The following is a 15,609-nucleotide window of genomic DNA, read 5'->3' on the forward strand; positions in this document are numbered from 1 at the left end:
CACTCGACTGATAAATCGAAAGGAGAAGAATCAGGCGTGGAAATGAAATGCCCAAGCCCACGCTTAGACCTGCGCGTACAAAGGCTGGGGAAGTTCTTCTCCCGGCTTGATCAACTCTTCAGCAAGGCAAGTCTGGTGTGTGACGAGACCGGCTCGAGTGCCCGGAGTCGGAGCACGGAAACCCACGTACGCCTCTCGTCGAGCGGGCTCTCCCACAGTGACTGACCAGGTATGAAGGCCATAGTAGGAAGCAATGGAATGAACGAGCCAGCGACTGTGGAGGGAGACACTCAAGTTAGTTTCACCTTTTTTCTTCTTTTTAATTTGAGAGAGAGAGAAAGCAGAGAAAACCATTCAACCTACCCAAAGCCAGCAGAGCGATCTTCAGCGAGACTTTCAAAGACCATCTTCTCGCCATCTCGCTCATCATGCATACTCATCTGCTCCCGCATCTGCTGCAACTTCAGCTGTCGCTCGGGAGCATCGTGCATCTGGCCGTTACGCCCCACAAAGACAATCTCATCCTCCGAGTCATCCACCTCGGTCTCGGACACGTCAGCCAGCCCTTCACTGGCTAGGAAGACCTGCCTATCATTCCACTGACGGATAAACAGGCGGATATCATCCTCCAGACCTTGCAGCATACCACGCGCAGCACGGGCATGTTTGATCTTCACGCGCAATTCTTTGGGAACGCGATGCTTTGCAGGAGTATGGGCGTTCTTGCGAGCAGAGTGGTGATCGGCCATCTTCGCGTAGTGTTTATCCCAGAGCGGAGCCAGGTAATATGGCATCGGGTCATGACGAGGATATGTAGGCTGGATCGACCAGTCATGTGGTGCAGGCGGCTCAGCCCATGGGTTGTTGAGCAGGCGGTCTTTAAAGGGTTGCGAATCGAGACAAGTCAGCTCACTTGTCAAGTATGAGTTGCCCCGTGATCAGACGCAACGGGATCCAAAATGCACACGTGAAATCCTTGGGGGTGGGAAAAGATATCGGCGGGCATACCATTTTCCCAGCGCTGGCGCCTCCGGCTGCCATCCTTTCCCTTGAGCAGAGCCTCCCGTCGCTTCAGGCTATCCCGACGTAGGGGCTCCCGTCGGCGAAAGCTGACCGTCGGTGGACGTGACTCGCCTACGCCTGCTCTTTTGCCCTCAGCCGAGGCCGTTGGAAGTTGGTCATCAATCGGAATGGACAACGACACGGTCGTTCCCCGTATACTGGGCCGAGAGGGGACGGAGGTCGGATCGGCTCGAACGGGGGTCCCCTCGGCGAGGGACAGATCTTGCAAGGAGGCGACCGCGTGTTCGGTCCACGTGGAGATGGCCAAAGTCTGCTGTGGCGACAGGCTGCCCTGTGAGGCGTCGGGATGCAATCTGGGATGAATGGCCATAATGGAAAGAGACGGGGAATTCGAGAGATCACTTTGCGATGGAGGCCCGATGATCTCAATTTGACCGAGTGCACGCGAGAGCGGACGACTAGTGGTAACAGAGAGAGAGAGAGAGAGAGAGAGAGAGAGAGAGACCGGAGGAGACGATCGGAATCTATAGGATGCCGGTCCCAATGGTTCCAAGGGTTCCCAGGATGGATCGCACCGATCGGGGGCAAGGACGCGATAACGAGATAAAGGCGCGTCAACTTCCCCCCTCTTCTCTTCTCGCGAGTGGTCATCGCACGGGACTGGCCGTGAATGCTGATTTGCGGGATGTGGGCCATGTGGGTGAGTCAGTCGACGCGGACGGACCAGGCGGAGACACGAATGATGCGCATCCGACGAGTCATCCCGTGGGAAAGATGACGAGGAGGAATGGGAGCCAACCTCAGGTTGGTCGGTGCAATCATGACCATGGCATGCTGGACGGTGGGCAGCCGAGTGGGCAACTGGACTGAGGTCCTGGGGCTGAGATGTGACTCAACTGTATTTTGCAGGAGGAGTTGTCGGTCACCCGGGATTCTCAGCCTGGACCTCACGCTAGGATTTCAGGCATGTACCTCGATCACCAGCTTAACTTGGTAGACCACCCTTGTACCTCCTATTCAGGTAGTGGAGGTCCGCTCAAGTCAGGTTCGTGAGGGGGCTGGCCGTCAGTCTTATCTAATCTCTGTTATCGCGTAGGTCTTATCTTATCACGATGCTTAAGGATAGGCACCGGGAGAGCGCAAGTTAAACGGAGCATTCCCCTTTGGAACTCCTTGGCGGATGGGTGAACTGGACAATTATTGCTCATTCCAATATTGAAATGACGGGTGGCATGTGTCATGCTCTATTTCAATGACAATAGACAATTTCTCGATCTATTCAGCTACATGGATAGACTCTACACCCATGCCTTCATGAGTCCAGTGCGTACATCGCCCTCCATGAGTTCGAGGGTCGAGGGATTCGGAGAGACTACAGCTCATACCCCTTGGCTCTGGCCGCTGAGGTAGCCCACAGAAGGACCGTTTGAATCAGTTAGAAGGTCGATTGTGTTGAAGGTATGACTATGACTATAGTCAACCTCACAGTAGTGTCTGTGCTAGGTGGCCGCCTTGACTGAATGCTACTGTACATACATACACGTTGGAAGGAACCTGGAGAGTTTCCGCATCGCAAGCCGGGACCCGAACCTAATGTGATCTTATCTGGGTGAACAATGCGTCAAGCTCAACATCGACCGTCGCGAGTCGTGACAAACCTTCACCAGATTCCAATAGAGTAAGTTAAATGAGCTACTGCTCCAACTCCATCAGAGAGTCGTTGGGTGTTGAATCTCACTCATCATTCCTACGGCAGATGAGAGAAGCTCTGCGCTCCGGTCCAGTTGGCAGCCCGTCGCAGTGTGGCGGCTCCACATCCCCGCCAAGTTGATCGATCTATGTACATGATGGGTGGTCATGCACTGACGCAGTTAGTACAGTCCATGAGGCGAATAAATGTTGACGATCATGATGCGTCGATTTTATGCCGAGTTCAGAGGACCAATGTGTACGAGAGAAGAATATCGATCCAATGCTGTAGCCTGTAGGGCTAGGCCGGACTGTGAAAATTCCTATCGTATGCTTGTGGAGGAGCTTTCAGATGAGAGACCCAACGGAACCTGGAAAGACTGCGGTCGCGATCGCTCAAGTCGACCCGCGCGCGTCATCAGGTTTCCTTCAACCGAGGCTCGATTTTATGGCGGTCAACCGAACTGACGGTCCTCCGATTCGTGGATGACTGGGCAAAGCTCACGGGGATGCCAGCAGGAGAGAAGTATACTTTAAGGAGGCACACCCTTGACCCTTCAACCCTGGGAATTTTGACCCAGATTCGGACCTTGTTTCGCAGCTTGTGAGCTACACTCATGTAAAATTAGAGCTCAGGATCCCTGAATCATAGTCAGTTAGTCACTTCTCAACACTACTCCTCCGCCGGGGTACTCATCTACTGAGAGGGGTGTCCCGGACTGCATGGTGCCTGGATCGAAATGCTTGGAGCGTGCGAGTCTAGTCCTGATCCAGCTAATCCGTCGGCCCCAGCTTGCAGTGCCATTCGCTCTGCTGCCAAAAGGGTCCCCAAAGGCGTGTGATACAAAAGCAGACTCGTTCAAATCGGGCAACTTCTGCCTCCTCTCTGCTTCTCCAAGGGTTCCTGTTTCTGCCCCCATCTTTCTTACTAACCAATCCGTTTGATCCGTGCCTGACCACGGCTGCATTAGGCCTTTCTCAAAACCCGGCCATCCATCCGCTCGTAGAGGAAGCTCGGTTGTCTTCTTTTTCCTAGTCCCACGACAATTGATGATCCGTCCTGGCTGGTTCACATCATCATTATCATCAGCTTCGCCAGGTTCCGTCATTATCGTTATCTAGTCACGTAACACTCCCACCCTCACCATGAAGTGGCTGTCTTCACTCGCGCTGAGTGCGACCGCCTTGGCCGCCGTCATCCCCCAACAAGCACCTCTGGGCTCCTCGCTCGTACACAGCGCCCAACGGACCAAGTTCTTGATCGAGCTCGCTCCGTATCAGACCCGATGGGTCACAGAGGAGGAGAAATGGGCTCTGAAATTGGTGAGTTTGGGACGAGGTCCTGTCTCCCGCCCACAGACCACGATCACCACGCAAACGTCGATCACATCGGCCCTGGGGCGTGACCTCGAGCGCCAACCCGCAAAGTGACTTTGACTTACCTCTTCCTGTGCTCTCTTCCTCTCTTTCTGTAGGACGGCGTCAATTTCATCGATGTCACCGATGAATTCCAGTCCGGGTCGTACGGTGCGCTGCACACCACGCGCGTGGTCAAATACCCGGGGAAAATGTCACGCGAGCACGAAGTGCGCCCCCTCGCCGACGACCTGAACAAAAACAATATGAAGAAGAACCTCGAGCACTTCACCTCCTTTCACACCCGCTACTACAAGTCCGACTACGGGAGACAGTCCGCCGAGTGGCTCTACGCGCAAGTGAGCGCCGTGGTGCAGGAGTCCGGTGCGACGGAGCACGGAGCTACGGTGGAGCGCTTCGCCCATCCGTGGGGGCAATTCAGCATCATCGCTCGTATCCCGGGCCAGTCAAACAACACGGTGGTATTGGGCGCTCATCAGGATAGTATTAATCTGTTCCTTCCGTCCATCCTGGCTGCTCCGGGCGCCGACGATGATGGAAGTGGCACGGTGACCATTCTCGAGACTCTCCGGGCCCTGCTGCGGTCCGAGACCATCGTGACGGGTCGGGCGGCGAACACGATCGAGTTCCACTGGTACTCGGCGGAGGAAGGTGGTCTGCTGGGCTCCCAGGCGGTCTACTCCAAGTACAAGAAGGACGCGCGCGAGGTCAAGGCCATGCTGCAGCAGGACATGACGGGCTACGTGCAGGGTACTCTCGATGCGGGCCGCGAGGAGTCGGTCGGCGTGATTGTCGACTATGTGGACCAAGGACTTACCAAGTTCATCAAGCAGGTCATTACCACCGTACGTACCTCGATCCATCTCCGTGGAATCGCCCTTGTCCTTCCCTCTGCTAACCCTGTACGCTCCTTTTTCTTTCTCTCCAATTAGTACTGTGATGTTCCCTACGTGGAGACCAAGTGTGGCTACGCCTGCTCCGACCATGCCTCGGCAAGCCGCTTCGGCTACCCGTCCGCTTTCGTGATCGAGTCGCAGTTTGAAAACTCGGACAAGAAGATTCACAGCACGGATGACCTGATCAAGTACCTCAGCTTCGACCACATGCTGCAGCATGCCAAGATGAGTCTGGCCTTTGCTTATGAATTGGCCTTTGCTCCCTTCTGAGGCTGAGCATCCCGTATACATGGTGCACATTTTTCTCTTCTTTGTTGATAATTCTGTGGCTCGGATTGGGCGTTTTGTGAAGTCATTTCTCCAGTGTAATAGCAGTGCAGACCTGTCCCATTGAGTCATGTGTCGAAGCTCTGGCGAGCAATCATCTCGATGTCACCGATCAGGTGATGGGCATGACCCCGGGGTTAAGAGACGAAACCGTTGGAATCAAACGCTCTTAGGAAATCTAGCTAGTAAACACTGAAACAGTCGTAGTGTCCGCCGCGAACTCATCATGCCGAACACGGGATCCATGTCTTGAGGTATGCAGGTAAATCATTCATGACACTGGTTCTCTTTCTCGGCGAGATCCTGAATCATTCGACTGCAAGACAACACATTCGAGCAAGCACCTAAGCATCAGGGACCTGGCTCGTATTTCTCGAGTCTTCACGCTCACTACTCAGTTCCTCACTACCCCCATCTCACTGCAAGAGTGATATGAACATGACAGGCGCTACACCGATGCATCCATCCAACCCCCCATTCTCCATTCTCCAAGTTCAACGGTACTGAAACCAGCCCACATACGGCACCAGAGTGGAAACGGAACAACCCGAACGTTACATCTGGAACTTGTACCTGGGGGCATTTCTCCGACTCAAATTGCCTGAAAAGGAAAGTCCATGACCGGATTCGATTAGGTCGAATGCCGAAAGAGTAACGTCGAGACTAACCGGCGCTGTCTGCCGATCATGGATGCGTGGAGCGCGAGGGGGGGGGGGGGGGCAAAGAAAGAGAGGGGGTTGGACGTGTGACTGCACGGGATTAGGTGCCCTTGGGGATACTACTGTAGAGTGTAGAGTGTAGAATCCCCCCTTCTTCTCTCACGCAGACTTACCAGTCTTACTGTTGGCATATACTTGGTACTTCCTCCCTGGCTACTTATACACTCATGCTATAGCTGGATTGAAGTAGTTATCTAAGCCTGAATCAATCATGGGAGCTGATTCTCGCGGGCAATCAATCACATCTACCTAACCAGATCCGCTCACTCACATCACCACACTCCAAGAACAATACCGATCTATAACCTCAACCTAGCCCACCTCAACTCAACATCCACGCTGCAAACCAAAAAAACACTACACACTACACAAACCCCAACTTTGTACAATCATGTACTCTCCCCGAATCGGCGACCGCATCGCCACCCTCGACACCCCCTCCATGATCGTCGACCTCGACCTCATGGAATCCAACATCCATACCCTCATGACCAAGCTCCTCCCCACCGGCCGCGCCATCCGCCCTCATCTGAAAACCACCAAAAGCGCCATTCTCGCTCAGAAACTTGTCCAGGCCGGCGCAACGGGCGGCTGCGTCGCCAAAGTCAGCGAGGCCGAGGCCCTTGCCGCGGCTGGATTCTCCGATCTCCATATTACTTCTCCGATCGTGGGGCCGGCCAAGGTCCGACGGCTGGTGGCTTTGTTTCGGCGGTTTCGCGAGATTCGGATCGTGGTGGATTCGGAGGTCGGGGCGAAGGCGATTGATGATGCGTTGGGGGAGATGTCCGGGGTCGATGGGGTTGATGCGGAGGAGCCGATAAGGACGCTGATTGACTTGGATGTTGGACTGCACCGGACGGGCGTGAAGCCCGGGGAGTCGGCGATGAGGTTGATTCGATATGTGGGTGGATTGAAGCATTTGAAGATCGTGGGCGTGCAGGGGTACGAAGGGCATTTGCAGCATCTGCACGATGCGCGGGAGCGACGCGCGCAGTGTCTGGAATCGATGCGTGTCCTCACCGACACGGCGGAGGCCTTTCGTGCAGCTGGATACTGCATGGACATCGTGACCACGGGAGGCACGGGCACGGCAGAGATATGCGCTTCTGTGCCCGGGGTGACGGAACTACAGCCGGGATCGTTTATCTTCATGGATACCGATTATCGCAATGCGGTGGGCTCGTTCTACGCCAACAGTTTGACGATTCTGTCGACGGTGATTAGCCAACAGGGTCCGCGAGCTGTGACGATTGACGCAGGATTGAAGTCGTTATCGACGGACAGTGGCATGTCCGAGTGCAAGGACTCACGGTATACGTATCATGAGTTTGGGGACGAGCAGGGTTCGTTGAAGTGGGAAGACGATGGTGATGGAGAGAATACGCCGGGATTGACGGTGGGAGATCGTGTCGAGATTGTCCCGAGTCATATTGACCCGACGGTGAACTTGCATGATGTTTATTATGCGCACCGAAACGGGGTCATTGAGGAGATTTGGCCGGTGGATTCGAGAGGAAAGGTTCAATGAGAGGATTTTTTTTCCCTTGAGTTCTTAGCCGCTTTGAATCAGATACCAACCTGATGTATCACGGTTGACATGCAGATTGAGTGTGAGCCAGTGCCTCTCAGGTCAAGTCAATGAAATTTCTGTATACTACCCCAGACTGACACTTCCAAGCGTCAACTACACAGGGAAAAGGCTTACGGTGTACTTGGCACCATCGATCTGCATTTCTTTCGTTTCAGCGTCCTCCTCCTGTATGCGCGGATCTTGAATCTTCGTCTCATAGACGACGTCCATTGATTCTCTTCCAAATCACTGGGGAAACACCGGAGATCAACGAAGCCTGTTTCGATCTAAAGAGAGATCCATTCAGCCCCACAAGTCTAGTTGAACCTTTCACCTTCACATCACATTCAACAGTAGAAGTTGATACCTAGACGGGAGCAGTTGCTATCCATTTTATAGATTCGCCTACTCAATACTACAGATTCTCGACCCCCATGCATTTACCAGACGTGAAAGAAATAGTAGGTCCTCCGGTCTACGCAGCCAGACCTTTCATCGCATGCTACGCAGTCCTTCCTTATCCAACACTCGATAGACACCAACTCCCAACCAGAGCCACACTTTACTCTGAAGGCTGCATAGCATCCATCTCGCACTCACACAATCCCCCAAAAAGACCATACCTGCGCAATACAAACTTGTGTTCCACAGTCCGCAGTCCGCCTACTCAGAAACCCTCGCTCAGACCGTTCCGAAGACCGAAACTAGCCCCCGTCAAGAGTTCACTCAACAAAGAAAGCCCCGTCAATTCTCTTCCTTGCCTGTCTTCCACTGCCAAACGATCACCCCTTCCAACCTGCACTGGGCAGTCCCAAGTCCTATCGTATCAAGATTCAACCACGTCCCGGTCTCAAGCTTGAAAGTTTTTGGAATTTACCGCGGCACTTTCCCGTACAAGATGACAAAAAGAGACCAGGATGGCATCCCCAAGCCGTCGTCCGAGTACCAGACCGTCAACATGACTGAAATTGTGCGCGAGTATGTTCTCCTGCCAGACTGGATCTAACCTCACTGGACTGGCATCATGGCCGGAACTAAGGTGTCGTCTAGTGCCTACGACCATCCCAACTACAGTGACCTGGTCATCGAGTGTGGCAAGCATACCTTTCCCGTCCACAAGATGATCGTCTGTCCTCAAGTAGACTTCCTGCGAGCCGCGTGCTGTGGAAATTCAAAGACAGTAAGAACAATACCGTCCAAATGCGAAAGTTTCATGCCATTGCTGCTGATCACCCGCTTGTTGCTGGGCCGGACAGGAGATTAATGGCAAGATCCGCGTTCGACACGTCGAGCCAGCCGTCATGGATAAGATGGTGCAATTCCTCTACACGACCGATTACACCATGGACCTCCTGCCGCCATCAGACGACGATGAAGTCGAAATCAAGTCTGAAACCGCCGAGAAGAGCCCTCAGCTTGTGGCGGCCAGCATTGAGACGAACCAAGCCGTCCCGGTGAATCTCCCCGAAGTGCCTATCCGGCCAGACACCCACGAGCTCCCAACCCCAGTCAACAAACCAGCCTCAATCTTCCAAGGTGCGGAAGTATTCACCCAGCGAAGCGACAACGACGACGGCAATGAAGAAGAAGAAGAAGAAGAAAAAGAAGAAGTAGAGGGAAAAGGCAGCGAAAGCGAAAGCGACGAGAACGACAACAACGACCCCGACGAATTCGTCGAGATCTGCCTAGTCAATCCCGCTTTCTTTCACGTGCGCATGTACAAATGGGCCACCAAATACAAAATCAAGCCCCTGTGCTACCTTGCCGTCGTCAAGTTCCGCGAGCAGATACGAAAGGGCATTCTCAAGGATTACCTGGAGGATCTGATCTACGAAGTCTATTCAGATGAGGACAGGGACACATATGAAGGAATGCTGAGCGGAGCGCTGGTCGCCGAGGTTGTGACGCTCGTGTTTTATTCTCGATTTAAGGGGTTGGATATCCTGTCGACTGCTTTTTTGAAGGAGAGTCCTGGATTCACGTTTGATTTGTGCTGTGCGATTATGAAGAAGATTGGTCGGCTTCCTGAGCGGTCCATGCTTGAGTTTTTGGGACTTGGACGACCGGTTGAGACTTGAGCTGTGTGGTATTCTTTATTATCAGTATCTTGTGAGGTGGGATTCCTGATCATTACTGATCAGATGTTGGATGCATGAATTGGAGTGTGGAGACCAATGTCTGATTCTAGGGTTGGCTTTCTATGAGCTTGATGAAGTAGCTTATTCCCACTCTTGCGTTGATAACATGCAGTAATCAATCGTTTCATAGGGCTACGAGTCTAAATATGGCGTGGCCCGAGAAGACACAAAAGTGATGTTTTCGAATGAGAACCGCTCTGCATATCGGTCCCGGACTAGCCCCAACCGAGTCAAGCTGACGCTTGTGTAAACATCGTCCGATTGAGATATCAGAATCAGTTGAGCGAAGTATAACATGTAATTAGTAGCTCAATGGCCTGGTTCAAAGGTGTCGTATACGTCGCCATGATCAAGGACTTTACCACTTTACTTAGCATCTAGTCGCGACACCTAAATTCCCTACAGATTCTACAGATTTTACAGAAGATAAATGGGATTACGCAGACCGCAGAGACAGCCTTGGATTTCTGTATCCTCCTCATTCCCAATATTTCGGTTCCTTTTTGCATCTGTCTTCACCTGACCAGTTCCTCGACTCTTCCACCCCATTACACATCTTCCTGAACTTCCAATTTCCCTTCTACGCTCTTCATCAAACACACAACAACCGCACCCCCCAACTCCATCCCCAACCCCATCAAAAAATCACATCCACCATATCGAAAAGAGCCCTGAATGACACCATCCAAAACAAACCCGCCAAACGGCAAAAAAAAGACCAAGTCCCCCCAGCCTATGAGCATGAAACAGATCGCACAGGAGTAATTCCTCCATCCATCACGAAAGCCAGACACAGACAAGATGGACGACAAAATCGACCCTCCCCATGCTATTCCTTCCGCCTCACCTCACACTTTTCTCCCTAGAGCATATTGTCGTCCAAGAGTACAGCGACATGACCATCATCTGCAAGTAAACGACGTTTCCCGCGCACATGGTGATCGTCTGTCCGCAATCAAACTTTTTTTCGAGAAAAGTGCTCTGGCTCTGAGGTAAGGTATGAGAAAAAGAAAGAACGGACGCAGGACGCCCGCGATGCAGTTGCTTTTATGAACAAAATAGGAAAACGAGACTAATATAATATTCGTTTTTTTTCTTTCGAGGCCGCGAACGAGCCAGATGTGGATTCGCTTGTCATGCAGAAGATTCTCCAGTATTTTTACAAAGCTGATTATGATACGGAGTCTGTGAGCCAGCGCGAGGCTGAGGAGACTGGCGATGAGATCGTCAAGCCCGGAGGCAGCGAGCGGGAGAGTAGTGACGATCAGGCCTCTGATGAAGATCGTGGTGACCAGGCCTGTTCCACATCAGCCAGCGACGCCGAGCAAGATCGCATGGACGTTTCCAACGAGACGGTCCGCCGGTCCGGCAACGACCGAGATACTAGCCCTTCCTCTGACAGTGACGCGGACGCAGCCGAGGATGCAGATGCAAATGCAAATGCCAACGCGAGCACAGAGGAGACGGACTCGGACTCGGACGAAGAAAATGACGCAGACGACCACGCAAACGACTCCAACTCCGACGATCCCTGCAACGCCAACATCCATCTCTTCCATCTCCTCGTGTCCAAGGCCGCGTCTCAACTCAAGATCCCGCCCCTTGCGCATCTTGCCACGAGGCGATTCCGACTTGAGCTCCGAACAGGCATCTCAGGGCTGAACTGGAGGAGGTGATTCGCGAGCTGTATTTCAGTGAAGACCGGTTCTGGCCTAGGGCGAGAAGAATTGCAATTCGAGAGATTGTGGAGTGAGTCCATGCCGGCGAGACGGACCACTGCGGGCTGATGTCTGCGGAGTTCTTGCGAGATAATCCGGCCTTGATGCTGGGATTGTGCACGGCGTTTATTGAGAAAGCGGCGCATCTTAAGTAGAGAGGGGTGTTTCGGTCCTGCAGTCTTGCTTGATTAGGCTTGGAATTGGGATTGGGGCAAGTCCAACTCGTTTGACTTGACTTGATGCCGTTGCAAGTATTCTTCAAGAGAAGGGTGTGTCTCGAGGATATGTGAACAATGAAAAGCTATCTTATCCATCTACACCACTTCAATATAAATATATGGGGACTTTACATTCGCATGATGCTTGTTTGGGCAGCAAAATATATGCAACAATGAAAATTGGCAATACTACGAATAGGGTATATGACACACACGCACACGCAGAGGGAAAGAAAAAACGGATCAAGCGAGACACAATCGCACACGCCTTGTCTTTCCACCCAGCCAAGAACATCACCAGAAGCTTACACACCTTCATCTTCACCTTCACGGCACGACTGAGTACCGCCCGATCCAATCATTCGCCTAGTCTAGCTCTCCTGACTCCGATTTCCAGACGGAGCAAAAGGGATATGACTGCTCGATATGAATACCGGCAGACCGTGCTTGGTCGTCCCAGATGTAGTCGTTGGAGACGTGAAGGTGTTGGCGCTGGGACCCAATGAAACCTGTGCGGTTTGAGGCAGAGGTGGCGTGTTGGCTTGAGGGTTCCAAGCAGAGCGGTATGATACGGCGGGGTTCTGGTGAGCTTCTTCGAGTGGGAAGCTCGAGGGATTGGGCGTCGTGCGAGTCTCCATGGACTCCACGGGAGGGGTTGCAGGGTACAGCCTGGCATGATCGTCTTGCTTCGCCTCAGGGCCTGCTTCAGCGGCAGCGGCAGCGGTCGCAGTAGCAGTAGCAGTAGCAGTAGCAGTAGCAGTAGCAGTATCAGACGCGGCAAGAGGGAGAGGGGGGTGCGCTTCCACTCCTGTTGAGGCGAGTTGGGACTTGCCCATGGATCTTCGGCCTGAGGATTTCCCACTAGATGTCTTGTTTCCTCCGCCCTTACGCGGAGAACGAGTGGAAGTCTTGGAAGATTTTGGCGGAGGCGTTTTACCATGCTCGGCAACTTTCTTCACTCGCTCGGCTTGTTCCTCCGGAGAAGGCACAACGAGCTTGATACGTTGGACACCAGTGGAGAGGTTTTCATCATGGTGATCCTGCGATACTGCCGGCGCCGGTTGACCAGCAAGCTTTGACGGCTGGTAATTTGCCGGTAGCTTGGGTACCGGAGGAGCCTTTTTGGGGCTTGCCATGCGCTTAGGCGTATTCGCCCCTCGAGGACCCCCATTGGCCTTGCGTGCGCCAGTGGCTTTGACGGGCACTGCTGGGATAGTGATGTCTGCGGCACTGGACTGGCTATCAAGATCGGCGACCAAGTCATCCATACTCATAGGCTCAACTGATCCACCGGCAGTGGACGTACTTTTCCTGCGCCCGGCATTCACGGTTGGGGAAACCTCAACTGGGGGTTCAGGCAAGCCATTTCCATCGATCGTGGTACGGCGATTCTTTCGCAAAGCCTGACGGCGAGGCGTCGCTGGTCGGGAAGTCGACGGGGTGGGAGATTTAGTCTTCCGTGTACGCAGCTGTCGCTTTTCGTCCGTGGAGTGGGGAACAGCTGGGCCACGACTAGGTGCCGGGGGACCATGTACCACTTCCACGCCATCTAAGGCTAGCTGGCGGTCGCGACGTTGACGAGATGCCTCGGCATTGAGTTCCTCAGGCTGGTAACTTCTCGTTTGCTGGCTTTCAGTCGGGATCAATACCTTGGCAAGCTCTTGTGCCGCGGTCGTCCAGTCTACTTCTGGAATGGGAAAAGCCACTTGATGGCCGCCGGTGTGAGAGCCTATAGACCTGCGGTCTCGGGCTGTTGGATGGACTTTCGCATCGAATGACTTGGTCGACGAGAGAAAAGTGGGTGTTGCTTTCTCCCGCTTGATTTGAGGGGGAGCTGAGCCCTCGAGCTCAGAGAGGTAGTCTGGCGACCACCACTGGCGCTCATATCCGTCCTTTGCATGGGTTGAACCTTCCAAGTCAGGGCTTGCGTCCGCCAGTCCGGCGATGTGACTAAGGACACCACTCGTGAGAGCACGGTCACTGTAGCCACCCTCCAATACACTGATCACACGGCCGTCCACGCCGAGACCTTCTTCCTGGGACATACGCACGACATCTGCAGTAAATCGTGCGTAAAACTCAGTTGGCACGTTCACCCTGTGGCGCTGCATGCCGGCACCTTCCCACTCGCTCGCATCGAAGCCCGCAGAGATGAAAATGGCGGCTCTGGGCGACGACACCGACCCGGAATTGAGCCGCTTGGCGTGAGCTCGCAGAAATTGGCGCGCCTTGTCAATCAGGATGATGTATTTTGTGTAATAGAGTTCCCAAAACTGAGACTCCGTCTCCCACGTCTCCAGGTGGACGTTCCAGATGGATTGGCCATGCGCATTATCAACGCAGACACTCGCGTTGCGCACCTTTTGAGGGTCACCCTCTTCGCAAGGGTAGGAGTTGATGTCATGAAGACTGTAATAACCAATCGCCGTCTTCTTGTACGCGGGCGCATTCCGCGGAGCCTTTGACGCCTTGTGGTTATGATTCCATACAATGTCCTGAGACCCGTCCCCGTGATGAAGGTCGAAATCCAAGATGGCCGCATGAGTCAACCCATGGTACATTGCGGCATATGAGATACCCACCAATACATTATTCACCCAGCAGAACCCAGAGGGGAAATCAGCCGAGCAGTGGTGACCGGGAGGACGGATGCAGACAAAAGCTCGCGTAGTTGAGCTGTGGTCAAAGACGGCGTCCACGCCATCGCAGACTCCACCCAGTGCGCCTTGAAAGGCGTTCAGAGATTCGGAACAGAGGTACAGATCTCCTGGATGAAGCTCATCTGCTTCAGAAGAGCCGCGTTCACGGCCTTCACTCGATGATGGTCGGGCGAGTTCCTTGCGGCCCAAGGCCAAACGGGATTCCGCCTTATCGCACATACCCGTCAAATCCGACATCCACCTCTGACCATGCACATGCGTGACGGCTTCGTCATGCAGTGGCAGCGAGCGCGACGTCTTGCGGATCTGAAACGGCGGTGGCGGTAGCAAATGCACATCGAGATCCGGTCGTGGGGCAAACTGCTCACCCCGGTATCTTCGACCCATGCGGACATAGGCCGCCGATACTCCCAGTACACAGGCCTGAATACGTTCAGGTCGCTCTACGATCGAGGCGAGGACCGCTTTTGATGCACGAGGTCGCGAGAATCGATGCCCATAACACGCGTCGTGCAGAATGACCGCGGTTGTCGACTTGAGATCGACTCCCTGGTGCAGATCCATTTCTTTGCGAAAATACTCCGCGGCGACGGAGGATGCTGTCGGTGGTTGCATATCATGGTACATGCGCGGGGCCATGGCAGGCGACAGTGAAGGGGTCGGAGACCGATTCAAATGCGCCGAGGAACGGCGCGATGACCCAGAGCCAGGACCGGGAGATGTCAGCTCCGTGGATCGAAGTGAGGCAGTTGACTGGCGTTTCTGCAGCGCAGGGATAGACTTGCGCCGCTCGTCGCGAAGAGAGGCGGAGCTCGGAGCTCGTCTCGGGACGGGGATCTGGGGAGCGTTGCTTACGGGCGCCGTTGACTGCGACACCGATCGTAATGAGGTATCTGAAATGCGCTTTTGAAGCCCAGGCGCGACGTAGATGTTCTCGACACGTTGACCACTTGGTGGAGATTGGGAGGCGGGCGCGCTCGCGTTGAGGGCGACGTGAGAGTGGGGGTATGATGCATGATGATGGATGGGGGTAAAAGTAGATGTCGCTGACGGCGCAGTGGGATTTTCCAGTGACAAACAATTCAAAGAGTCGACCAGATCCGGCTGCGAAACGGGTTCTGTCGTCTCAGGCTGCGGGACACGTTCTGTTGTGGTGTTGTTTGACTTGTGACCGATGAACTGAGAGTGCGGAACACCCCCACGAGGTCCGGAGGGGTCCATGATGCAATAGGAGCATGTAGCGGGGACCACACCCAGCTCGAGATGAATGGACG

At 53.8% G+C, this 15,609-nt stretch overlaps 6 protein-coding genes across 6 annotated transcripts; 4 read left to right on the forward strand and 2 right to left on the reverse strand.

Annotated features, from left to right (window-relative positions):
* Positions 1–63: 63 nt before the first annotated feature.
* N7539_006799 (uncharacterized protein) lies at positions 64–1,393 on the reverse strand (the record flags this gene model as incomplete). Its single annotated transcript, XM_056936400.1, has 3 exons — positions 64–274; positions 364–877; positions 1,009–1,393. 3 exons carry the CDS (start codon positions 1,391–1,393, stop codon positions 64–66), a joined length of 1,110 nt encoding a protein of 369 aa, XP_056788335.1.
* Positions 1,394–3,858: 2,465 nt separating this feature from the next.
* lap1 (putative aminopeptidase) lies at positions 3,859–5,255 on the forward strand (the record flags this gene model as incomplete). Its single annotated transcript, XM_056936401.1, has 3 exons — positions 3,859–4,035; positions 4,188–4,934; positions 5,022–5,255. The coding sequence occupies 3 exons, from the start codon at positions 3,859–3,861 to the stop codon at positions 5,253–5,255; spliced, it is 1,158 nt and encodes a 385-aa protein (XP_056788336.1).
* Positions 5,256–6,422: 1,167 nt separating this feature from the next.
* N7539_006801 (DSD1 family PLP-dependent enzyme) lies at positions 6,423–7,559 on the forward strand (the record flags this gene model as incomplete). The annotated part of the gene is made up of 1 exon (XM_056936402.1): positions 6,423–7,559. One exon carries the CDS (start codon positions 6,423–6,425, stop codon positions 7,557–7,559), a length of 1,137 nt encoding a protein of 378 aa, XP_056788337.1.
* Positions 7,560–8,499: 940 nt separating this feature from the next.
* On the forward strand, positions 8,500–9,679 carry N7539_006802 (BTB/POZ domain-containing protein; the record flags this gene model as incomplete). Its single annotated transcript, XM_056936403.1, has 3 exons — positions 8,500–8,579; positions 8,652–8,781; positions 8,858–9,679. The coding sequence occupies 3 exons, from the start codon at positions 8,500–8,502 to the stop codon at positions 9,677–9,679; spliced, it is 1,032 nt and encodes a 343-aa protein (XP_056788338.1).
* A 994-nt stretch (positions 9,680–10,673) lies between these two features.
* On the forward strand, positions 10,674–11,415 carry N7539_006803 (uncharacterized protein; the record flags this gene model as incomplete). The annotated part of the gene is made up of 2 exons (XM_056936404.1): positions 10,674–10,682; positions 10,843–11,415. 2 exons carry the CDS (start codon positions 10,674–10,676, stop codon positions 11,413–11,415), a joined length of 582 nt encoding a protein of 193 aa, XP_056788339.1.
* Positions 11,416–12,046: 631 nt separating this feature from the next.
* Positions 12,047–15,556, reverse strand: N7539_006804 (histone deacetylase hosB; the record flags this gene model as incomplete). Its single annotated transcript, XM_056936405.1, has 1 exon — positions 12,047–15,556. One exon carries the CDS (start codon positions 15,554–15,556, stop codon positions 12,047–12,049), a length of 3,510 nt encoding a protein of 1,169 aa, XP_056788340.1.
* Positions 15,557–15,609: the final 53 nt, after the last annotated feature.

Source organism: Penicillium diatomitis (genome assembly GCF_028827545.1).
Source record: "Penicillium diatomitis strain IBT 30728 chromosome Unknown utg000009l_segment0_segment0, whole genome shotgun sequence".
NCBI lineage: Eukaryota > Fungi > Ascomycota > Eurotiomycetes > Eurotiales > Aspergillaceae > Penicillium > Penicillium diatomitis.